At 34.3% G+C, this 26,936-nt stretch overlaps 1 protein-coding gene across 5 annotated transcripts in view; it reads left to right on the top strand.

Annotated features, from left to right (window-relative positions):
• BRINP3 (BMP/retinoic acid inducible neural specific 3) overlaps window positions 1-26,936 on the top strand; it is a 332,718-nt gene that overhangs the window by 269,333 nt on the left and 36,449 nt on the right. For all 5 annotated transcript variants that reach the window (XM_054690754.1, XM_054690755.1, XM_054690756.1 and 2 more), the window contains exon 7: window positions 3,217-3,439. In XM_054690754.1, coding sequence (XP_054546729.1) covers window positions 3,217-3,439 — 223 coding nt within the window. The remainder of the gene's footprint in view (window positions 1-3,216; window positions 3,440-26,936) is intronic.

The following is a 26,936-nucleotide window of genomic DNA, read 5'->3' on the forward strand; positions in this document are numbered from 1 at the left end:
TGAATGATTAGTTTTCAAAGTAGTGGCATCTGTTCTGTGAATAATCCAAGAAATGCTTTCCAATTTCCATGCATCAACTCCTTTATTCAAAAGAGGGAATTTCTCAAAAGAGACATATGGGACCAAACAAAATATAGGGTACTGTAAAATTGGAATTTTAAAATGCATCTCTTATTTATACCCTACTTACTTAAAAGAATGACTTGAAGCATATCAAATGGATATATCCTCTAAATCTTTCCCTATAATTTTTGCTATAGAAAACTAATTTTTCTATTATTTTTTTCTTTTTCTGGTAAAAGCGTATACCAGCAATGTGCAAAAGATAGCAGAGCTCCATATTTGTTTGCTATAGGAGAAATAACAATGACAGTATTCACTAATTTTTGAAGATTTTGAATCTGAAATAAAAATATATCTAACATAATGTAAATATAAATAATTGCTCCAAATATTTTTCTGTAATCATGTGAGCTACTTTATCAGATGTGACTGGCATATTTTAAGAAATATTAACAGTAATTTGGTGATTTTGAAAGCTACAATAGAGATGTGTGGGCACACTATGAACAGGTATAAACATACCTAGTCCAAGTTAATTAAATGATAGTTGTAACTTGACGTTTAAAAAAAATATTTTGAGTTGCATATGTAAAATTAAAGGGAAAATTAACACAACTGTACATAATATCATAGAATTTCTCAGTTCAATGATATTATCATTTTCTAGAATTTTCTAATTTACAATAGAGAAAATTAAATACTATGGTTATTCATACCATATGACCATTTTATGGATTGAACAGTAACCAATAAAATTTAATTTTCTATATTACCAAATATTTCTTTAATCTTTGAAAATATTGCCTAATTTTGTGGTGTGTTTGTGTGTATGTGTAGTAAATCTATCCATGGACTACATGGAAATACAGGTATCATGTTATTCTTAACAAATGGTAGAATCATGATATTCTCTTTAATGCGCACTAAAAGGGAAAGAGTTTGTTTTGAGTCTCTGTTCATAATATTTACTTCAGAAAAAAAGGAAAGACAGATGAGAGAAAAGATTCAACTATGTTTACATTTTGTAATTTTTTAATTGTGTTGATTTATATTTATATATATAAAACATAAAGTTTGCCATTTTATCTGTACATTTCATTGACTTTTTTTAAAGATTTATTTATTTATGCATACAAGAGGTGGGGTACAGGCCAGAGATGTGGGGGGCAGGTGAGAGGATTCACCAGAGACAGAGCGGGGAACAGAGCAGGCAGACTGACTGAAATACACTGCTGAGGGGAGCAGCAGGCGAGACAGAAGAGGTCTGCTTCACCATGTGGATTTCTCTCTGGCAGGCCAGAGATCGAACTCATGCTGCAGAGGTTGCGGATTGCTTCCTAGTGCAGTGCTTAACCCCTTGCGCCACCAGGGAGGCCCACATTTCATTGACTTTAACTACACTCATAATGTTGTAGTACCGTCACCACTATCTCTTCCCAGAAAACACTCATCAGGCCAAATAGAAACTCATAACTATTCTGCAATAGTTTTCCTTATTTTTCCTCCTCCATTACTGGGTAATTTCTTATTAATGTTTTGTCTCAATGAACTTGACTGTTCTAGATATTTTATGTAAGTGCAATAATACTCTTTGCCCTTTTGTTTCTGTTTTATTTCACTTAGTATTTTATTTTCAAGGTCCATCCTGCTGTAGCATGCACCAGAACTTCATTTTTTATGCCTGAATCTATCTTATGTGTATACTACGTCGGCTATATCCATTCATATATCTATGGACAGTTGGATTATTTTCGTCTTTTGGCTATTGTCTCAACTATATTTTGTGCTTAAACAATTAATAGACCTGTCACATTATGATTTATAGTGTAGCATTATCTTTTGTTGCTACTTTTGGTTAATCAGACTGTTTATTGACTTGATGGTTGGATATATTACAAAATCATTACCACAAAAAGTCTAGTTAACATCTTTCACCACATATAGTTCACGTTTTCTTTCTTGTGATGAGAACCTTTCATATCACTAGCAGATTTGTAATACACACTACAGTATTATTAACTATATCACTGTTGTATAGTGTATTACCATGACTAATATATTTTATAATTAGACATTTGAGAAGAAATTAGTTTCAGAGAAGACCATTATTGACACAAAAACAATGACAATGCTGGAACTTTAACTTACTGTTTTTTTTTTTTATTGTAAACTTATGCTTTAGACTATTATGACATGATAAATTGAACCAAAATGAGTTAAAGGAAACAGTATATAATTATTAGAGATTCCTACTCCAGAGATCTTTTGCTTTAAATATATTTGTAACAAGTTTATATTTATACTAATTAATGAATATATTTCTTTAATATACAATACTTGGAAGGATTGTTATGACTGATGCCAAAAAATGAGAGCTAGATCATTCATTGATTTGTACACATGTGAGAAAGTTCATTCAAATGTAAAGATCCCTTGCTTTTAAAAGTTCCATTAAGCCACTTTAGTTTTAAGAAAAACATACCTGAGGAGTTGTTTTGCTCACCAAAGGGAATTCAAAAAGGGTTTTTGATTTTATAACAAAAGCCAAAATTGCAAATAGAATTTACCTTTGCAGCACACTCCTGGAGGCATCCACATCCAAGAGAGATGGTGCCTCCACCAAGCTCCTTCTCTGGGACATATTTTATACAGACTGTTCATTTATCATATCATTACTGCTTTTATTATGTGTGATTTTAGGTTTTATGTGTTATTTGCTGTAATTTGGCAGGCTATTTTTTGACTCTGAAGACACAACATTTTTTTTTCCATGTAAACTAATAGAAAATGCTTCTCCCCTATATGCCATTTTTGGTTCATGAGAGCTTACTAGAAAAGCTCCACTTCAGATAGCAGAGAGGAAACTGTGCCATCCAAAGGGAACTATAGAAAAATTAGATTCAATTTAAATTTTCTACTTACTCTGAGCTACACAGATTATTGTAATTAGTTTCTTCCATGAATGTTCTATTTTATGGAGAACACAAAAGAAAATAATCCTAAAGCGTACAAAATAATTTCATCTCTTTATTAATTTTCTACTGGCAAACAATAGATTGTATTTATTTTTGTTTAATATTAACATAGATAATATGGTTTATGGATGGGACGATATTGTTATATAATTAAAGTAATGAATTTTAACATTTTCAGATGAATTCAAGTTCTTTATGAAGAGGCTACCCATGAACTATTTCCTCAACACATCTACTATAATGCATTTGTGGACAATGGATTCTAATTTCCAGCGGCGCTATGAACAACTGGAGAATAGCATGAAGCAACTTTTCCTAAAGGCACAGAAAATTGTACACAAGCTCTTTAGCCTTAGCAAGAGGTGTCATAAACAGCCTCTCATCAGCCTGCCAAGACAAAGGTAAGACATTGTGCCAATGCAGGAAACTAAGGTATTGTTTTGACAGGAAGCTATATTTAATTTCTGAGTGCAGGCATGGTAATATGCAGAACACAGTGTAATATATTTGATTAGAGATAGTTTGAAAATAAAGTATTGAGTCTCAAAATAATAAGTTGAATTTATTTTCCAAAATAGTCATACACGTGGAAATTGATATAGTAACATTTATTTTATTATCAGAATCAAGAAATCATTTTGTGTGGCTGTCCACTACAGTACAGTGAACAGATTTCCAGTACAGTGAATAAAAAAATGCAGTCTTTCGGTTACATTGTGAGCATGGGAATCATCAGAACCACACAATAAAATTGCTTAATCTAAAATTTTAAAATAAAATATAAAGCTTATTTTCTGAGACCAGAGTTCAGAATATCAGAAATTTCATTCTACACCAGTATTTGGAAATGGATATAGAAGTTTTCAACAGAGCACATGAATGATGACAGACTATCAAAATGCTTGTATCTGAACTAATTTTGGAAAGCACAGTATTATGATTTCCTACTTTAAGATGTATGTACCAGTCAGTACAATAAAAAGTTGAATTTATTTATTAGAATTCATGTTAGAATATATCAAAATGCAAAGCTAAAGGAAAATAGAGAATACTATCAAAAATATGTGTTGTGCTAGTATCTCAGATATAAAATCTTGAATTTTAACTTGCTGCTGAAATCATTAAGAGGAAAAAATCTATAAATTCTTTCACTGAGAAAAACTGAAAGTCTATATATTGTTTATTTTACAATTGCATTTCATGATGAATCACTGAACTTTTTTTACAATTTATGGAAATTTAGCATATTCAAAATGTATGCAAATATCACCACAATCTAAGTAGAGAACACACAAATTAGCAGTCATTCCGTTTCCCATATTCAGTCCTAGGCTGTCTCTATAGTTTGTCTAATCTAGTATTTGTATAGATTTGTCCCTTTTTCAAATTTCATATAAATGTAATCATATGATGAATGAATTATTTTTTTCACTTGCCATAGTGCTTTCAGTTTCCTCCACCTTGTAGCAGGTGTCAATATTATGGGCATATCACATTGCTTTATCCATTAATTGTTTGATAGTCATCTGGATTGTTTGCACTTTTTGCCTTGTCGGGATGCTACTATCAGGTATGATTTTTTTATATGGACATTTTCAGTTTTCTTGGGTATGTACCTGAAAGTAAAATCAACAATTCATGAAAAAACTACATATTCAACATTTTGAGATGCTGCCAAACTGTTCTCTGAAGTGTAGGCACCATTTTATACTTCCACCAGTCATAACTGACAGCAAGAACTCTCACCAACACTCGGTATTGTCTTTTCTTTGGCTAGACTCATCCTAATGGATATAAAGTGATTTCTTCCTGTGGTTTTTAATTTATATTTCACTGACTGATGATCCTAGACATCTTTTTACGTGCTTACTGTCCATTAGAGAAATGTCTATTTATAGACGTCCTACAGTGTTAAGTTGTTTTTTCGTTTATATTATTAAGTTGTATGACAAGCAAGTATCTTCTTTCATTTTGGGTTTTTTTTTTTACTTTTTTAGTCAATCTTCTTTCTCTGTGTGTAGATAAAATCTGCCAATTTTCTTGAGCTTATAAAAGAAATAACTTTTAGATTTTTCTGTTCCTTGTTATTTTGCTCTTTATTTTTGTTTCTAGTGTAATTATCATTGGTTCCCTCTATTGACTTGGTAGCTAGTGTGATTTTCTTTTTTTCTAATTTGGTAGAGAGAAAAATTAGGTTATTGATTTGAGAATGTTCATAATTTTTAATACCAGATTTTTATAGGTATGCATTTCTCTAAAAGCAACAATGCAAGTTTTATTGTTGTATGCATCCCATAATTTTCTTTTTCCCTCCACACATAAGAATTGTTGTTTTATAAATATGTCTTTGTGTTTTTGAGGAATATTACCTTATAGTTAATAATGGCTGTGGGAAGATACTCTTAATTATAATAAACTTTATGTTTCAGATGTAGTTTAAACACAGTTTATGAACCATTGAAATAGTTAGTTCTACTTTAAAAGAAAAATGGGAGGGCCTCCCTGGTGGCTCAAGGGATTACACACAGCACTGTGAAGCTGCCCACAGCCTCTGCAGCACAAATTTGATCCCTGGCCAGGGAGCTACACACCTGGCTCAGCAGACCTCTCCTGACTCGCCTGCTGCTCCCCTCAGCAGTGTATTTCAGTCAGTCTGCCTGTTCTATTGCCCACTCTGTCTCTGGTGAATCCTCTCACCTCCTGAACCTTGGTCTGTACCCCAGTTCTTGTATGCACTAATAAATAAAACTTTAAAAAACATTAAAAATAAAATTAAAAAATGAGAAATACAAGAGGATTTATTTAGCTGGATTAGCAAGCAAATTTATGAGTTTATTACCATATTGACTTCAAGGGTCCTATCTACTAAATACAGCTAGAACTAGAACTAGCATTCTCTCTCTCTCTCTCTCTCTCTCTCTCTCTCTATATATATATATATATATATATATATGTATGTATGTATGTATATGTATATACACACACACGCACATACAGACACACACATACATTTTCTATATATACACATCTGAAGCTCAGAGAACATTTGAGCAGAAGGTATGGAAAGTCATCAATTCACATGAAACCATGATATCCTATTATAAAACCATGGAAAATATGTATAGGAAACATAAGAGTATATTTAAGGGTGAGTGGAGAAATCAAGACTTCAACTGAACAAATAGTGATATAAAATATATCAAAAGAGCCAAATTAATTTCTAGTAAATATAAATATAAGTTAAATATATAAATGCCATAAAAGTTGAGATTTATAGGGAAAATATGAAATAATTCAAATTGGGTGTGTACCAAATAAATAAAACAGAAGAATATAATAGAGATGTGCTATTTGGGATGCAATTCAACAAACTATAGAAATGAACATTTGTTTGCCAGAACTTCAGACTAAATAAATCAAAGATTGCCAGAGGCTTTGCTTGACTTTCTTTTTTCAATTTAGCATAATTTCTGCATTGGTTATTACTCATCACACATACACACTCAAATACAGACATGCTAGACAAATGATCTTACTGAATTTGGATTTTTTTTTTCCTATCAGCATTTTCCTTTACTTGAAATGTGAGATTTCTTTCTGCTTTGCTTCTACTTCTCACATTTCAATAGGATAATATAAAATAACATTAGTAAAACAAAACATATGTATTATAGTTTGATAGTAGAACACAGTGGGGGAAGAAAGTTAAATTTGTGTAGGGTGTGTTTTCAGAAATGTTTGATAGAAGAAGTAGATTAATAATAATGACTCATTTCAGTGAAAATTCTAAGTTTCTGTTCCTTTCTTTGAATTTTTTGTTAGCTTTTCTCTTGAGGTCACCCCACTCACATAGCTGGCTTTTAATCTCTGATATTACAAAATCATAAAATAAGCATAAACAAACAACATGAGATCCTCAAATTACTTCCAATACTATGTGATTTATTGTCACCTCCTGTATAGTAATGGGTAGATTGGAGATTTTGTTTGTTTGTGTGTTTGTTTATAACATAGATTGTAATTCTTCCATATAGATAAAGCATGGCATTCAGGTAGATCTCATCAAGTCTGTCCTGTCATCTTATGCCACTTACGAATACAGGTGATAACAAACTTCTTTTTGTTATTGAGTAAATCAGGAAGTCTGTGTTATATCTAGTTTTCTTTAGGTGTTCATCTTTTGTCTATTCTTTTAATTCAATTTTCTTTTAATTCAAAAATATTAAATTTTAAGATAAATAACAAGACTATTTTTGCTTAGGTGAAGGACAATCATTACAGCAATTATTGAAATGTATTCATGTCTAATTCCTTAAAGAAGTAATTAAATTTTGCTATTTTATGCTTTTATGCCTTAATCACAAGTGCAGCCAAGGATCCACAGAAACATTACATTTAATTGTGTGTTGGAGAAGGTTTGATAACCAAATCTCTAGGGGAGAAAATCTTGATTTATAGCATTTGTCAACCTTTTAGTATAAGTATCTCCATGATGGTCATTTTCAAATGACCAATTTGCTGTCACTGAACAAGGAGTTATGAATAGACAGACACAATTTGCTCTTCTGAGTTAGTACATGCAGCAAACCAATCAAAATTATTCTTTTTTTAAAGAGGTGACATTGGCTGACAACACTGTGTAAAACAGTGCATACTCAGATGTATGGTTTCATATCTCCTCAGCTGTGTTATCACAACACACCCACCTCCAAGGCTCCCATAGTCCTCCTGATCATCCACTGGGCCACAACCACACCCTGTTCTCTACCCTCTCCCACCTTCTGCTATAGTAGCCTCAATTCTACAGTCAGATTTCTAGGATAAAGACAAATACTTTTTTGTCTGGGTATCTTCACTTTTATATAGAATTTTATATGGAACAAAAGGTCATAAGTTTTTTTTAAGTGTCACAGAGAAGAATGACTTTAGGTCTATGTTCTTTAACTAAGGGCTCTATCATGCACTCGCTGTATATGTTGGATAATAAAAACTGGAACTTGAGCCAAATCTGGCCCTCCAACTACATTGTAAGAGCCTGTGAGGTAAGACTGTTGTGTACGTTAGACAGAAAAAGACAAACACCATGTGACTTTGCTCATGTGGTATACAGAGGAAACAAGCAAACAGAAGAACTGCATAAAACGAAAATGAACTTTTAAAGATTCATTTTATTTATTTATGCATACAAGAGCTGGTGTGTAGCTCAGAGGTGCAAGGGGTGAGAGGATTCACCAGAGACAGAGTGAGGAGGAGCAGATTAGGCAGATCTATTGAAATACACTGCTGAGGGAACAACAGGTGAGACAGGACAGGTCTGCTGTGCCATGTGGATCAGCTCTGACTGGGGATAGAACTCGTGTACAGTGGCTGCTGATAGGTCCATGATACTTAACCCTTTGCACAACCAGAGAGGCCCAGAAATGAACTTTTAAACTAAAAGATCAGAAGAAAGAAGGAGGTTGGGTAGATCAGGAATAGGTAACAATGGTTGGTGAAGGATAGATTTGGACTAAGCCTTTATCCCTTAACCTCAGCCTCTATTCCCAACAGAAAATCTGATTCATAATTTTGTTTTTGTTGTGCTATAGAAATAAGACTTTGAATATTTGTTGCCAAATATCTATTATTTTTGAAAATTAAGATTTAATTACTTTATAATAGATTAACTAAATTCTTTTTTTAAATGTTATTAGTAAAATAATTATTTCCTGTATATTGATTTGCATACAGTTATTTTAAAATTTAGGTCATAATACTTTAATTTTTATCTGATTATTTTATTATATGCCATAACTCATTTGATAATGGCCTTAATTTCAGGTGTTGTCTTGAGTTTAACTATATAATAAGAACCATGGTTTTTAATTAGGTGCTGATTATGATGGTGTACAATTTAAAGAATCACTTGATGTTAAAAGATCAATGGATTTTGTAATATTTAATAATGGGCCTATACATAGTTTAAATCTTTATGCGCCAAATTTAGTTGATTTTTTACTATCTACCAAATTGTGACATATGAACATCAACCTTATCTTTACTCAAATTAAAGCATAGTATCTTTAGCTGCATACTGCTTTCTGAGGTCACAATCTAAGGTTAGAAAATCAAGAAAACTGTCCAAGTCTTTTCATCTTTTCAATCACCTTCAGAGAAGAGAGCAACAGTGATGTAAGAATGTAAGAATAAATTTTGTCTAAATTTATCATTTTAATTACATTATCCTCAGTATATTAATGTAATGGTGTAAGTAACATGAATTCCAAGTTAACAATGGTTAAAATAAGGGAGAATCAAAGGTCTTTATAATTTCCCTATGACAACTTTCATTTTTATTTATACTGTATTATTTTTCCTTTATCCTCAAGAGATGAAAAACAAAGCTGTTTGACTGTGTTTCTAATTCCTATCACCAGGCATGACATTCTGACCTGTACTTTATAGGTGTTACACGCTTTTAGGTAACTTATTTATTATCTTAGTATTAAGCCCTCTACCTGTAATCATCTATAATGACTTTGATGTGCAGTTACTAATTTTTTTTTGTCTCAGTATCCCCTGATACTCTTAAAAATTATGGAGAAATCCAAAAACATTTGTGTATGGGAGATACAAGTCTGTGTGTGTGCTAATATCTACAGTTAGCATAGTAAAAATTAAAACCAAGAAACTTTAAAATGTGTATTTATCAATACAATGAATAGAACAATAAATTCATGGCATGTAAATATGTTGCATTTAAATTTTAATGATTTTTCACATTTTCTTAAACTTTTCACATTTCCTTGACTTAAGAAAAGATAACTGAATTCTCATAGTTGTTTCAATATGCAATTTGTTGCAAATTGTAGTTCTGTAGCCTCACACAGATTAACCGAAGGATTAAAATTGTAGTAACCTTTTAAATTAATTGTAACTATTCTTTGTACTACACCAAAATTCGACAAGTTGGTAGATACTTAAATGTTACCTGTAATGTGGAATCTGAAACCAATTTTCTAATTTTTTTTATTGTTTTACTGTGTGTTTATTTTATTAATTTTTTATTGGTGCAATATTGCTTCCTAACATAAGTTGCAGGTGTGTATCACTGATAATCAGCATGAGGATATATTCTAATAAGCTTACTACTAAAGGTCCAATTTTATCCTTCACCAAGCAATTTCCCCCCCTTTTCCTGAATTTCCAAATTTTTTGAAGGCTATGCTGGTTTTTTTTTGTGTTTGTTTGTTTGTTTGTTTGTTTGTGTGTTTTGTTTTTTTTGTTGTTGTTGTTTTGTGTTTTTTTTTTTTTTTGAGGTAATGTTGGTTTACATTATTTTTTGTGCTTTGGACTATAGAGCACTTTACTTTCAGTGAAGTTACCATAAGTGAAGGCTATACTTTAAAAACTGTCATTAAAAATGTATCAGTTGTTTGATTTGAAGTGATATACTCTTTCAGTTTTGATGACAATTTTGCTAAATATACCAGCCTGACTAGCCACAGTTTATCTGTCAGTCATTTCTCCAAGTAAAAATGGCTTTGCTCTGACAAAAGCCGTCACCTCCAAATGCGACTGAATCTACTGTCCCAGAGCTTCACCTCATGGGAGCCATTCTAGTTCACTGTGAGCACAAGTTCCCTGATCAAAGGCCCATTTTTGTGAGCACAAGTTCCCTGATCAAAGGCCCATTTTGTTTTGTCAAATGCATTTATATTGAAAGTTGAGATGCAGCAAGTCCTTTCACTCAATGTTGTTTTGTTACAATGCTGATAGGGAGAAAAAAAAAAAAAAACACTTAAAAGAAAAAAGAATAAATTCCTGGGTGGTTTCCTCCCACATCCCCACGATGGACATGTGAGGTTCACTGGTGCATCTCAGTTGTTCCAGTCTGAGTGAGTGTGGGTGTGATGCATCCTGCAGGGGGGTGTCCTGTCCAGGTGGGGCCGTGCCTGAGCTGGTGGGGTGCTCTGCACCTATGGCCCTGAAATGAAATAAGCAGGTAGTAAAAGGAATAAATGAATGAATACAGTTGATTATTAAATATTAGAAGTGTTTTGTTTAATCATTGAATGGTGTTTTCTTGTGACCCCTGCTGGGGGAGTTTAACTCCTGTTCATGTCAATCACTTAGGGTCAAACTGCATTATTTACCTCCTTTCACTGAATGTCACAGTTTCCAAGAATTTACCAGTGACGTTGAATAAGGACTCATTTTACAATAACCTCCTTTTAATGTTTCGACAAGAACATCTTAAATGAGATGGGCTTTCTTTTTGTCTGTAAGTATGTGGCAGGAAAGAATACATGCCTGCTGGGGTAGGAGTTTGGTTCCACTGCCTTGATTCACGCTAAGTTCCCTGCAATAGATGCTTGCAGCGTTGCTTCCAGCACCATCAAAGCAAATGTCAGCATGACACAAAGAACAATGATGTCTTCGTATTCAAGAACATGTCTTGTGCACCCCTTGATAGGAGCTTTCCCCCTTCACTGCCCACTCTCATACTTGGCTGTGGGCACCACACTGAGAATATTGTCCTAGAAGAATTTTAGCTCTACTTAAGGACCCAGAAGACAAATTGAATGGAAGAGATTACGTCCCTTCTTCCTTTTCTTTTCCCCTTTCCTGACGAATTACCATAACCCGTAGTTTTAACTCACCCATGAGCCTATGATGAATAATTCTGGCCAAATGGATGGAAGTGAAAGAAATGCATGGCATTTTTGAACTGCAAGAGGATAAATACCATCTACTTTCCCTTCCCTCCCACTCCCCCAGCTATAATGCAAAGGTGAAAGGTAGAACTAAAAATCCAAACATCAGGAAACTTGTTAAGAATGGTAAAACTCCACTTTTTTGAAGATACCGTGTCAGTCTGGATTATTTATGCTTCTACTATTAACTGGGAAAGGTATAAAATTGCATTTTTTCTAAGCCAATATTATTTGGCTTATGTTACTGCAGCCAAACATGCATCCTAACTAGTAAAAGGACCTTACTGATGGCCTTGAAATCCTTTAATATCGCAGCATCTGTGATTTAATTAAAATTGGCATTTATATATTAATACAGGGACTTTTGCTGAGAGCAAGTTTATATGAAACTGTAGGGGAAAGTCAGGATATTAATTTTCCTTACAGTTATGTTACAAAAGAAATTTTTTATTTGTGTGCGTGTGTGTGTTTTAGTTGTGCTATGATGACTCACAGGCACCTGCTAAATAATAATGAAGCAGTTGATTTAAAGAGTTTGCAATTTAGGTACCTTCTGAGTGTGACAGATTTAAAAAAAATAGCAATTATAAAGTACACAGCACATGAGAGTGCTTAGATAATTATTATTCAGCATTTTCCAACAGAAACACTACTTCTTATACATTGAATATTCCAAATATACAAATTAATTGCCTGGAAAATGAGTGTTCATGTATTTCATAGTCAAAATGAAATTTGTTATAAAGATGATGGCATAAAAACTGTAAGAAACACTGTTACTTGCATAGAGTAACTTATAGCAGAATGGACTCTGATTCAAGGAAACCAAGAAGGTGAATTTTCAAGGAAAGAAGAAATTTTTTTTTATGTGTTGCGCCCCACCTTTCCTAGCGCAGGGTGACTTGTAAACTCTTTGCAAAGTAGGCAAAAGTGTCTTTTTCCTCAGGCCACTTCCTTCATGGAATTCTTGGTGCAACCTAATTTTAAGCTCTTTTAGTGCTGAAAATGCCGTTATTCTTTTACTATATCATTTCTATGTCGGCCTTAACTCAAATTATTTCATGACTTTTAAACTTATTATATTTCAGTGGATATTAGCTGAAAATAATTCTTTGAAAGCTAACTCATACTTAAGAATAAAAAGTTACACTTCAATGCTTTTTAAATAAATGGATAATTATTTCTTTGCTAGTATCCAATTTAAGACATTTTAAGCAAATATTTAAGGCAATATCTGTGGAATTATAGCATTGTGCTTGCTCTTTTTTGTCCTTCTTTCTTTTTTTATTTTTTTAATTAAATTTTATTTTTATATTCCCCATACAATTGCAATCCCCTTATTTTGACCCCAATTCCTCCCCTCTCCACCCCCCATCCCCCATAGAGAGTCTCTTGTTCATAGTTGTTTGTTGATTTTGATATTTTCTTTCTTATAGTTATTCTTTTTCCTGGTCCTTTATTTAAGTTTTCTAGATTCCTGCTATGAGTGAGACCATCCAGTATTTTTCTTTTTCTTTCTGGCTTATTTCGCTGAGCATGATCCCTTCCAGCGCCATCCATGTTGCTGCAAATTGCATGTGTTTATCTTTTTTGAATGCTGAGTATATTCCATGGTGTATATGTACCACATCTTCTTGATCCAGTAATCTATTTTTGGGCATTTGAGTTGTTTCCAAAGCTTAACTATTGTAAACAGTGCTGCTATAAACATAGGGTGCAGGTGCTCTTTGGAATTGATGTTTCTATGTCCTTTTGGTAAATACCTAGGAGTGGAATTGCTGGATCATATGGAAGCTCTATGTTTAGTAGGTCCAGAAATCTCCACACAGCTCTCCATAGTGGTTGGTTTTTTGGCCTTCTTTCATGTATAGAAGATCAGGTGGAAAAATCAGTGTCAGTTTGACATTTTGTAGAGAGAACACTTTATAATCTATACAATCTTTCAACCATAGAGTCACCCTTTTCTAGCTAGCTGCCTTTGATAAAATTGACAAAAGTAAAAGGCCTTGTTCCAGGAAGAAATCCTGTGGACTTGTGTGCGTGTGTGTACATGTGTGAATAGTGCAAAAGTATAAGTAATTAACTCATTGTATGTTTTAAGTAAAAATCTTATAATGTTTTATTCTACTCTTAAATTGTTTAGTCTCTCACCAGAGAAAAAGAAAGTCAAGAACCCAAAGGAACAATCTTGGGTATAACACATATTCCAAATAAGAAAGATTTCTTCATTATTTTCAAATATCATCTCAGTACCTCCAATTACATCTTCATGATGTTAAAATAGTCTTAAGAAAGATTAAGAGTGTCACTGTCAAGCACTTTATGAGGTTTCTGGATGAATAATTACATTTAGGAAGAAGAACAATATAGGCAACTCCAGAGAAATCTCAATATTTATGCTAACTTTCTTGAAAGAAAAACAAATCTTTTTTTTTTTTTAAGGTTTATTTATTTATGCATACAAGAATGGGAGTACAGGCCAGAGGTGTGGGATGTGAGAGGATTCACTAGAGATAGAGTGGGGAACAGAACAGATAGATTCACTGAGATACACTGCTGAGAGGAGTGTATGCTGAGGCGAATCAGGAGAGGTCTTCTGCACCATGTGGGTTGCTCCCTGGACGGGGATTGAACTCATGTGGCAGTGGCTGCAGTTAGCTTCATAGGTTGTGTCTTAATCCCTTGCATCACCAGGGATGCCCCAAGGAAAACAAATCTTATCAGGGAAATCTTGCAAATAAAGTCTGTAATATCCAAGTTTAAGAACCTCCCTTTCCTAACACTACTTAACATGTCACCTTGTTTAAAAATTCTCAGATCAGTTTCTTATTGCACAATGAGTACAGATTTTTGCAACTGAGGATAGTGGGGGGCAGAAGGGCATGTGGAGGAGATAGTAAATTTCTCTGCAGTCAGTCTTCATTTATCGTCAAGGAGCTGATGATAATCCTTCAGTGGGTTTCACTAATTTGCATATTGTGAGATATTAATGCTGTTTTGTAAAATAAATATATAAACACATACTTTTACAAATGTGTAAGCTAATTTGGGGACTATATCTACTCTCAACTCCTGTTGGAAATCTACTATGCATATATGCATGCCAAATACTCTATAATGACCTATGACAAGAACATCATATCAATGCAAATCAATCATACATTGAAGATCTTTATTTATCATTCATCTATCATCCATTAATAATTGTATTTGACTTAATTCTTCCCCATTTTAAATGATGATATGAATAAAAAATAATTTGATGGTAAACTTAAGAATAAAAATCAGGTAAATATTATAAATACTGTCTTTTTTCCATTGAATTGTTGACTTCATGGGAAGAAATCTTACACATTTAATGATATGTTTCATCTAATGTTGGTAACGCCATGTATGTGCAATGTGCAATCTTTAATTTCTAAAGTATGTTTTATAATCTTTATGCCTAATATACAAATATGTAGAGAGAAATTCTTCACCTCCTTTCATCATTATTATTGATTTTATGTAGTATTCACATGTGTATATATGTACTAGCAACATGAATATACTCACACATATAGGTATGCATCCATATACTAAGTCACTAAAATGGTATGAGACTGAAATCAGACTCATTTTCTTTTTTTTTTAATTTTATTTATTTTTGCATAAAAGAGGTGTGGGTAGTGAGAGGATTCACCAGAGACAGAGTGGGGAGCAGAACAGGCAGATTTACTAAATATACTGCTGAGAGGAGCAGTGGGCAAGACAGGAGAGATCTGCTATGCCATATGTGGGTCAGCTTCCTGTCTGGGCATGGAACTCGGTGATAGCGATAAGACTTAACCTCTAAGCCACCAGGGAGCCCCAGAATTATTTTCTTGAGCATTAAAAAAAGATACTGTTCTCAAAAAAAAAGTGATTTATGAATCAAGAAGGGGGAAACTGAATATTGCCAAGATATGTACTAGCTCAAATTCCTATCACTGATAAAAAAAAAAAAATTGAAGCACTGCATTTGAAGCAGTAACTACAACTTATCAAGTGAGTGAATAGATTTCAAAAATCAATGTCAATTGAAATAAATATCCCCTATCTCACAATCCAGATGTACTTCAGACAGCAACAAATAGAACAGCACAAAAGAACATTGATGTGACAAAGAACACAGGAGAAAATGAAGGTCAGTTTGTTGTAGTTGTTCTATTAAACACAGCAGGAAGATTTCATGTAGGTTTCTCAAAGGAAACAAAAAAGATCAAGTCTGAGTTAGTACTTTTTATTGAGCTGAAGTAAAATTAGTTCATAGAAGCAAGAAAGTTAGATGCAAACAAATCTAAAAAAGGAAGAATAGTAAGAACTAAAGAAAGACTGAAGTTTTTAAGGATGATAGATATGTCGATACAAACAGATAAAATATATAAAGCGTGTGTATGTGTGTGTGTATTGCATATATTGTCCTCCATATTATCCTAAACACACACAAGCCTCAACTATATATAAAAACAAAAACAATATATGATTATGATCTTAACTACATGATACTTTGTTCATTCACTCAACTAATTACCAGTAAAATGCACGAAATTATAACACTACCTTAAGTTATGAAATCTTTCTGTCCATCTGAAAGAATATGAGAGATTTTTGACAGCTATACTGCAATAAACAAATAGAAGTTAAGGCAAAGCTGATGAATTCAAAGTATCCAAATCCAAGTGAAATAGTGAGAGGCTCAAAGGGACTTGACTCTATCCTGTAAAAGAGCCACAAATGCATCATGATAAAGGTCAACGCTGTTGCGGTTAACTTACTATTGAGTTCTCTCATAGTAGCTAGTTGCTAGCTAACATATATTAAGCACAAACTCTGTGTCAAATACAAATGTGTGCTTTACCTGTTTTTTTGGTTTTTTGTTTTTTTTATTTTTCTCATTTAACTCAATGCTACATGGTTGTTAGGTTATTAACCTAAAATCATATTAAGGAAACTGAACTATAGCTACTCTAAACAATCTGCACAAGATTGCTCAGTTCTCGGTGGCAGATCTGGGATTCAAACTCATGCAATCTGGCGACAGAGATTGGGTTTTTAATCACTTAACTTGGGTGCTGCCCAGGTTTGCTGTGTTTGGTAGAATAAGACTCCCAGCTTCTGCTAATGTTCACTGCTGAGAAACTTGAGAGGATATTGAATCCATGAAAACGATGAAGACATTAAGTGGAATAATCAGAAAACAAGAATGATTGTGAAAGATAAAAAAATACAACATTAAATATAAAATTAAAATATAGTCAGTGAACTGTTAGAGAATTGGTTGTAGAACTGAATTGGTTTTTTTAAATTGAAATCTTAAGAAAGTCATCCAGTACTATAAATAATGAATGGGGAATTGAAATTGATGGGGGTGGAGGGAAGCAAAAAGTGCACTAAGGGCATGGAGATTGCATAACAGAATTTCCATAATGATCAAACTGATAATCTGTTTGAGAGGCAACAATAAGAAATAGAGATGGAGCAACAGTGAATGCAAGTAACAGAAATCTCTTTTCTTGAAAGACTTGAATCTAGATGGAAAAAAAAAGAAAAACACAACACCAAGAAAAATCTATAGAATTGTGTTGTGTAGCGGTTTCTGAGTTAAAGTCAATCATTTTTAGCAGGTCCCTTTAATTGTTTCCTAATTTACCAAGGGGTTTAAAGGTTTGGCACGTTTTTTAAAAAGATTTATTTTATTGATACAAGAACTGTGGTATAGGCCAGAGGCATGGGAGGGTAAGAGAATTTACCAGAGAAAGAGCAGGGAGCAGAATAGGCAGATGGACCAAAAACACTGCTGAGGGGACCACCAGGCCAGACAGGAGAGGTCTGCCAAGCCATATGGGTATCTCTCTGGCCAGCCGGGAATTGAACCCGCGCTGCAGAGGCTGCAGACAGCTTCACAGCACTGTGCTCCACTGCGCCACTGGGGAGGCCCTTGGCACATTTAAAAAGTCAATATATTGTATGATGGACACAAAACAAAAAAGTGTGTTCTTCAGCTCTATTTCATGTCTGGTCCCAAGGTCAACAATTACATTTGTCTACTATATATCCACGTCTTCACCTCTACACAGGGGTAATGGAAGGTGGCATAGCTAGCTCTAGGCTCTTTCTGGATTACAGTTTGGCTTCTTGAATTCCTATTTTTTTTCCTCCAGGGACAAGAGAGGCAGAGCAGCAGGATTCCATGTAGTACATGAATATAAAGCCAAATGCAGCAGACCAGTCTGTAACCAGGAGAGGGGAACTGACTCCAAGCTTATCATTCTATCTAAAACAGTGACAGAAAGTTTAATTTTCCATTAAGTTTAATTGCAATCAAGAAAACTTGAAAAAAAAATAATGTCCATCACTGAATAATGGAATATGGGTGATAAATCAACTGTGTTTTGAAAGGGAAAATATAGACTCAAAACATTATGCTTAGTCAAGTCATTTCCTACATAAGAGGAAAACAAAAGTATATTCTTGTATATGCAATAACTCAGATATTATAATCTCCAAATATTTCTGCTAAAAATGTTAGCAACTAAATAAAATAGTAGTATTAACTATAAGGATTTGCATATTAATTATTAGAAAATTCAATTTAGAAAGGCATATAAACTTTTGTCAGAATTATAAACATCACTTCTATTAGATTTAAGATCAACAAAATAATGCCTGCTCTTGGTTCTATTATTTGTTTTTGCTTAGGAACTTCTGTGAGGAAACAAATCTTTAATATAGAACTAGTAAAAATAAAAATATTAATATTTAAAAGGAGATATGATTATTAGTTGTAAATGGCATGCTCATTCATTTGTTAAGTCCAGAGAACCAACTGGAAAAGCAAACCAAACCAAAACTAAACAAGCTACTTTAAATCAATAATTGAAATGGTAGTTACAAAAATAGATAACAAAAATCAATAGAGTACTAATAAATGAAGAAAAAAGTAAGAAATTGGAAGACTTCATAAGAATATCAAAATATACAACTAAAGAAATAAAGCAAAACAAAACCAAGATATTAAGGGAAAATTTGAAGCAATGGCACACTTAGTCATATATTTAAATGCAATAAATCTTATAAAAATACCCTTCTCAAATTATTATGCAATTTAATGCAATATTAATCAAAATTTAGCTGGAAAGATCAAGTAAGCAAAAGCAGTGATATTTTAAAGGGTGATGGTGGTAGTAGAATGGTATTATTGGGGATTAAATTCTAAAGAAATAGAATGGTGTTTTAGAATTATCCTGACTGCACTCTCTATAGTCAATAATTATTTTATCTCTCTTTGTCTCAGTTTCTTAATTATAATGTTGGGTATAGAATTATTGTGAGAATTAGCTTGGGTTATTAGTCTTAGTAATTATTAAACATTCAAGAACTATTTCTTTGATCATGGTGCTGAGGGTGATGCTACTGCCATCACAGGCCCTGATCCAAAAGAGTGGGTCCTTTGCCCCCTAAGGAAAGAGTTCACCAAGAATGCCTTGTGTAGTTGACCAGGCAAAGGTTTATCAAAGACTCAGGCATGAGGGAACCAGTGCTGGAAAGGAGAATTAGCCTGGCTCCTTGAATGGAGTTAGGAGGAGGTATTTAAAGGACAGATCCTTGGGCCTCCCTGGTGGCGCAGGTGGTCGAGCACCACACTGTGAAGCTGTCCACAGCCTCTGCAGTGCAGGTTCGATTCCTGGAAAAATCCGCATAGTGTGGCAGACCTCTCCTGCCTCACCCGCTGCTTCCCTCAGCGGTGTATTTCGTCCGTCTGCCTGTTCTGCTCCCCGCTTTGTCTCTAATGAATCATCTCACCCTCCTGTGCATCTGACCTGTACCCCAGTTCTTGTATAAATAAATAAATCTTAAAAAAATAAAAAATAAAGGGGCCTCCCTGGTGGCGCAGCAGTTGAGCGCTGGCTGCGAAGCTGCCCACAGCGTCTGCAGCACCGGTTCGATCCCTGGCCTCAGGGTGAGGGTTCCACATGGCGCGCAGACCTCTCCTGCTGCCCACTGCTCCCCTCAGCAGTGTACTTCGTCAGTCTGCCTGTTCTGCTCCCGGCTCTGGTGAATTCTCTCACCCTCCCAAGCTTCTGACTGTACCCAGTGCTTGTATAAATAAATAAATAAATAAATAAATAAATAAATAAATAAATAAATAAATATTTAAAAAAATAAAAAATAAATGACAGATCCTTGAGGTGGGGCAAAGGAGAGTTGCATTATCACATACCCAGGGAGTGTTCAGACAGGTTATTTTTCCACTGCACATGTGGGTTCCCTGCCGTCTCCCTCCGGGATGTTGTGTGATACTCATAAGTTGGGATCTAATGTTGTTTTGTCTATCATGGCACCTCCTGGTCAGTGTGGTGGGCCAAGCTGTTTGGATACGGTTTGCCAGTTCACCTGTTCAGACAGAACTTGAGTTAATTCATAATAACCCATTTCTTTCACCTAGGCTGGCTCATGGATATGGCAATTAAATCGTGTAGAAAATACTGTGAAATCTCAACATAGATTCTGGTATATGCAACACTCCAGTTTCTGATTGTAGCAATCAAGTAGACTGTCAAGAGGAGAGTAAACAACCATACCCATTATTAGGTGAAATTAGTTTCCTGATCTCACTGTTTGTTAAGTAGAGACTTATGAGGTCATTTTCTTTTACCATAATCCAATAGGTTTAAGTTTTTTCTAAGTAAAAATTTTGAAGTTCTATTTTTAAAATAAAATGCTTACCTGAGTAGAAATTAAGAAATCTACCCCAGTTAATCCTTGGGTCAAAGAAAATCCAAATGACAACTTCAAATTCTGGAGAATGCAACAAAAGAAGCAACACTTACTAGCAGTACCTAGGAGAACAGAAGAAATTTCAGACTCAAATAAAATTTATAAGTGTAAGTACCTTAAATATTAAAGAAGAAAAAATTAAAAATTAATGTTAGACATTGTAACCATCTTTTTATTCAACAAGTAAATATTTAATGTCATTTATGGACAAGGAAAGTACATCAGCTTACAAATTATATATTTTTATTTAATTATGTTATACACTAATTTATTATATATGAATATATATATTTGAAGTTATCTTTTTTTAAATGAGACAAGAAGGAAATGAACCGTGAAGTCACATACTGCTTTAGAAAATAATGAGTGGGCCTCCCCGGTGATGCAGTGGGTTGAGCGCCACACTGGGAAGCTGTCCACAGCCTCTGCAGTGCGGGTTCGATTCCCGGCTGGCCAGGGAGTAACCTACATGGCGCAGCAGACCTCTCTTGCCTCACCCGCTGCTCCCCTCAGCAGTGTACTTTGGTCCATCTGCCTGTTCTGTTCCCTGCTCTGTCTCTGGTGAATTCTCTCATCCTCCTATGCCTCTGACCTATTCCCCAGTTCTTGTATAAATAAATAAATCTTAAAAAAAAAAAAGATAATGAGTGTTAAAGGAGAAAAGTAAAATTCAGGAAGGAGAATAGAGAGTGCCAGAAATAGTATAGTGTGTGGGGAGGGTAGGTGTGTATGTTGTGTATGTGTGTGTGTATATACAATTTTATTTATTTTTAAATATTTATTTTATTTATGTATACAGGAACTGGGGTGTAGGCCAGAAGTGTGGAGGCTGAGAGGATTTGCCAGAGACAAAGTGGGGAGCAGAACAGGCAGATCTACTGAAATACACTGCTGTGGGGAACAGCGGGAAAAACAGGAGAGGTCTGCTGCACCATGTGAGTCAGCAACCTGGCCGGGGATCGAACTTGTGTGCAGTGGCTGGTGATAGCTTGATAGCGCTGAGACTAATCCCTGCACCACCAGAGAGGCTCTGTGTATGCAATTTTAAATAGACTTGTCAGCAAGGACTTGCAATGGGTGAGGGAACATATTATTTATTTATTTGTTTGTTTATTTATATATATATACACACATATGTATATGTATATATATACACATATGTATACGTATTTGCAGCCACAGTTGCTGCAAATACAAAAGCCCCGAAGTGCAGGAAAGCCTATAGTGCTTAAAGAATACAGAGGAAGCCCTGGCAAGAATGGAGTGAGCCAGGAGAGAGTAATAGGAAATGTGGTCAGAAGTAATAGTGTGGAGTGGGTGGTGGAGCATAGTGAAAGGCAATCCAATATCCACTTTGAAAAGTCTCAAGATGACCTATGTTCACAGGCAAGATTTCGTTAACCTTTAAATGTTAGAAATGTTTTTTCGATTTTTCCAAGCAACAGGAAACTATGAACAGAATTTTTTTTTTAATAAAGTCAACATAACTTTAATCTGAATGGAATACAGAAGTGGAAGCTGTAGAAGAATACACTTAACTTTCTAGTTTAATTAGCACAAGATATGCTACTTTAGTTGAAATAAAGTGACTTCATAACATTGCAGCTTCCTTAGGTACCAGTGTTTCTCATAGGCCCACAGCTGACAATGAAATTGTCCACTCACAATATTCCAGGTCCTTCATGAATTTTCATGCCACAGCCTTGGAATCAGCTCATCTCCAGTGACTCTCACTTTGTTTTAAAGTAGATAAATATTAAAGATTGAGTGCCCTGGGGTGGCTGTGGTGTGAGGGCATACATCTGAGGGGGTGGAAACCTAGTCCCCTAAATCATTTCCAGCATTATCAACCAATGTTACCTCAATAAAAATGTTATAGGCTGAAGTGGATGCACCAGTGTATTATTTCATATCAGTACTGAGAGCAAACACTAGCTATGAGCCATTTTAGTGGGAAATGAGGGGAAGTAAATGACTTCATGTTCCAAGAAGGCAATGGTTCTTATTGAAATTCCCTTGAATATATTTGATACATCGCATGATCCCTATGCCTCTAAAGTAACTGATGTTTCCCTGGTATCCCTTAGAATCCCATCCAACAGACAAAATGCACTGATTCATTCATAATATCTTTTACAAAGTTATGTGATTCTCAGAAACATAACTGTTCCAATAACCTGTGTGTTTAGGGAGTAGTCATTCTCAATCATGTGACCCAGTTACCATTTGATTTTTTTTTGTTGTTGTTGTTTTTTTGTTTTTTTTTTTTAAACCATTACATTTTTTTTCACATTTTTTTTAAAGATTTATTTATTTTTTACAAGAGCTGGGGTACAAGCCAGAGGCAGGAGAGGGTGAGAGGATTCACCAGAGACAGAGCGGGGAGCAGAACAGGCAGACTGACTGAAATACACTGCTGAGGGGAGCAAAGAGCAAGACAGGATAGGACTGCCATGCCATGTGGGAATCTCCCTGGGCGGCTGGAGATTTGAACCCACTCTGCAGAGGCTGCAGACAGCTTCACAGCGCTGCGCTCAACCCGCTGTGCCACCAGGGAGGCCCACAACCATCTGTTAAAGAAATTCCTTATCTACCACTTTCACTTGTGATTAAAAGAAGTTGAGTCACAAGTATACCTCCGTAGTGATATAGTGACATAGGGACTGCTGTTCATTCTTATTTGTTAGATGTTGCAGTTTCCAAGACTTGCTTTTAAAGTATGTCTTTATCTGACCCTTTGTTTTTTCTGAAATTAAAATATATTAGAATGAGAATAACTTGTTATTTTTTCCCTATAGTTATTGCTGTAATATCTAAGTAGTCTTTTGCTAATCAAATAGTTAAAACAATTTTTTTTTCCAATATTTTCTCCTTGGAAAAGAGGGCTTATATTTTATATTTGATTCTGCTTTTTATAGGCAAACCATAGTCTTAACATATATATATATTTTTTTTCGTAGCATTTATCGTAACTCATCTTCCCACCAACTCTTTGAGATGTATAAGTCAGATTTTATTACTCTGTTTTAGAGATCAGGAAAATAAAAATTAAAATGTTAAGTGGTATCCTGAAGGTCACATATTTAAATAATGGTGGTAAAAAGTCTTGAATTGAGCCTTAGACTTTACACTGCAGGCAAATATGCCCAAATCTAGTGTTTCAATCAAGAATGTGGATTCAAATCTCAGGGATAAATTTTCTTCATTACTGGAAATAGTAATATAGCAATTTCGAATATATAAAGTACTTTTTTATGTAATTTGCTTTAAACCTTCAAAATACATTAATATCTAAGTGGCAAAATTTGCACAAGTGACACAAACCAATTGACACTTGATATTTTCATTAATAAAATAAATTAGGTATAGTATGGATGAGTCTGCATTTAAATTGAGAGACCTATATAAAACAGGCCTCCTTTAAAGGGACATGGTATGAAATGGTAATACGAAGGGATCCTTTCAAGAATATTTATAAGAGAGTCAGTGTGTCATTCTGCACCTGTTAAGAGGAGGTATAACTGCTCAACTTCCAAATTGAATTGGCTTCAAAGATTTTGAAAAATACCCTCTCTGTAAGTCTTTCTCTTGTGAATAGAGAAGTGTCTTTTGCAAGGAGAAGTGACAACTATAGGGGCATTCTCTGCAGGAGGCACCTGTGAAACTTGGCAGATGAGTGTCTAAAGCTGCTGGTATGAATAGCTTTACAGTAAGTGGGTAAAGAGGCAACCAGTACTTTCTGATGAATGAATTCATGGAATGCTAATGTTATCCCTGAATTATGTGACTAGGCTAATGTTGAAGTGTTTTGAAATACAGCTTGCTTCATCTTATCAAGTTTGAAAACATATACTTTAGCTTTAATTTCTATATTTTGCTTTATAAAAGGTTTGTTGTGATGTTGAGAAAATGCCAAAATTAAAATAGGTCATTTCCTAAAATTTCTGGATTTAGTTAATATAATTAATATTGTGTTCAATACAAATTTCTTTTGTGTTTATAATTGGGTTAATAGTTATTAATAGATTATATGCAAAAATATAGCCCAGTGTTGGACATATTTTTATATAGTTTTAGTAAGCAAGCAGATGACTCCATTTGCAAAAATAAACATATGGTAAAATAGTCTAGTATCATGTAGGAGGGGATTTTGTATTTTTTACCTACACAGAAATCTTTATCTTTAGACTAATGCAATTGTGTTTTAAAGTATAAGTCAAAATCATTTGGAACATATTGAAAAACATTTATATAGCTTTATATCAATACGAAAAAAATTTTAAAGATATAACGTTCAAGTACAGAAATGTTTCTTTTTGTTGAACAAAAAAATACTCAAGGTAGCCTAACTTGGGTATTCTTTTCCTAATAGGTCTTTACCTATTGCCTCTTATGTGCTTGAGAAATTGCTGCACTTCTTTCAAGACTCAATTGAAATGCAACCTCATTCCTGAAATCTTTTCCTAACTCACTTTCCCTCCAGGAAGTTAGAAATTACCTTTCTGTGTTCTATATTCCTCAATTAAATTTTTGGCATTTTTATTATGTTTACATATGTGCATTTCAAGGTCCACTCAGACAGCAGTTAAGCAGGATTTATTGCAAAGTAAATGTAAACACTCAAGAAGGTAGTGCTGGTATACTTACAGAGAGGTTGTACCCACCAAAGTTTAAGACCTGTGTTTTCACAAGGATGGTAAATGAGGGCACAGAATATTCATGGATTTCCTGTGAAAAGTTTGGGGATTTCCTGGAATTTATTCACCACCCATTTTGTGACCTGTATGTCATATTCAGTGGTGCTGTGGCAATGATGGATGTATGTTCCTACTTGCCAATGACATAATAAGATTAGGGGGTGTTCAAAGTCAGGTAAATTCTCCATCTTTGCTTCAGGCTGGTAGAAATGGTTCTGTCTGCCTCCTGTCTCTGCTGGCCAAGTGGTGGTTTTGCCTACTTTGGGCTTGTCATTCTCCATAAGCTGCCTCTCATGGAGAATTAAGGAAGAAAAATACTTCCTTATTCTTCTGCCTGAGCAATGTTGTAAAATTAAACTGAGAATTTTTCATAACATTCATTCCATATGTGTATCTAGCTGTTATAAATTTACTGAGAACTCTATTCAGATTAACAGAAGAAACCATTTTTTTTTCCTTTTGTAGTTAACTCTCAATTGTGTCTATGCCTCAGTGTCTAATAAGTGATTGGATACACAAAAAATATTTTAAATCAAACTGTTTTTAAAAAGACACTCTTTAGAAAAAAAAATTGAAAAATAAAGTTGTAAGCCAAGTGTGCTGCTTTGGACTAACATAATCCTGCTTGATCTGGCCCCTGCTTTATCTCTCTCCACTAATTCATGACAATGCAGCGACACTTATCTTTGTTATCACTTTCATGCCAAGTCACAGATCTATGCTCTGCCTGGAATATATATCCTTTGCTCATCTTCTCCAAAATAGCAAAATTCTAGTCATTTAGTTCTCAGTTCAAATATCAGTGCCCTAGAGAAGCTTTCTCCAGGCTCCTCCCCATAGCAGTCCTTAGGCACTCTCCTCTATTACATTCCATTCATCTTTTTCATAGTGCTGGGCTTATTTAATAATTTCCTCTGTGCTTATTGTTTCACTTATTTATTGATAATTAAGCCCACAATGGGATCCCACCTTTTTTTCACTATTATGAAATTCTTAACCCCAGAATACAGAAAACAGAGTAAATGTTATTTTTTTAATCTGTTTGTTTATTTTTACTTATTTATGCATAGAAGAACTGGACTGCAAACTAGAGGTGCAGTAGAGATGAGAGGATTCACCAGAGGCAAAATGGGGAGCAGAACAGGCAGATCTACTGAAATACACTGCTGAGGGGAGCAGTGGGTGAAACAGGAGAGGTCTGTTGAGTCATATGTGACTTGGCTCCCTGACTGGGGATCTAACTCAGTCTTCAGCCTTAATAGCATGAGAGTGCTGAGATTTAACCCCCATGCCACCATGAGGCCCTGTTTGTTTATTTTTTAAGTGCAGTTTATAGTTTTGAACTAATCATACATAGAAGAATATAGTTATAATTTTCTTTCTATGGCAGGACCCTGTTTAATTTATACATTTACATATATGTTCCTTTTCTAGTGAGCTTGATATATGTCTTTAAATGAGGATGTATCATTGTAAATTAGGTGGTGATGATTTTCAGATATACATATTTAATTTGTATTAATTACATTATATTTTATTCTTAAAACACAGTTAGCTTTTTTCATAAAATATATTTGTAAGAGGTATTTAATTTTGTACCTATAACCTATGACACCTATGACTTCTGTTTGGCACATATTTTATCATTTACATCCACTACATTTTCTGTGTTTATCCTAGTGATTTGTCCCCAACTCTCAGCACCT

The sequence above is a fragment of the Talpa occidentalis genome, unplaced genomic scaffold (assembly GCF_014898055.3).
Source record: "Talpa occidentalis isolate TD23 unplaced genomic scaffold, MPIMG_talOcc4v2.1 talOcc4.8, whole genome shotgun sequence".
Taxonomy (NCBI): Eukaryota; Metazoa; Chordata; class Mammalia; order Eulipotyphla; family Talpidae; genus Talpa; species Talpa occidentalis.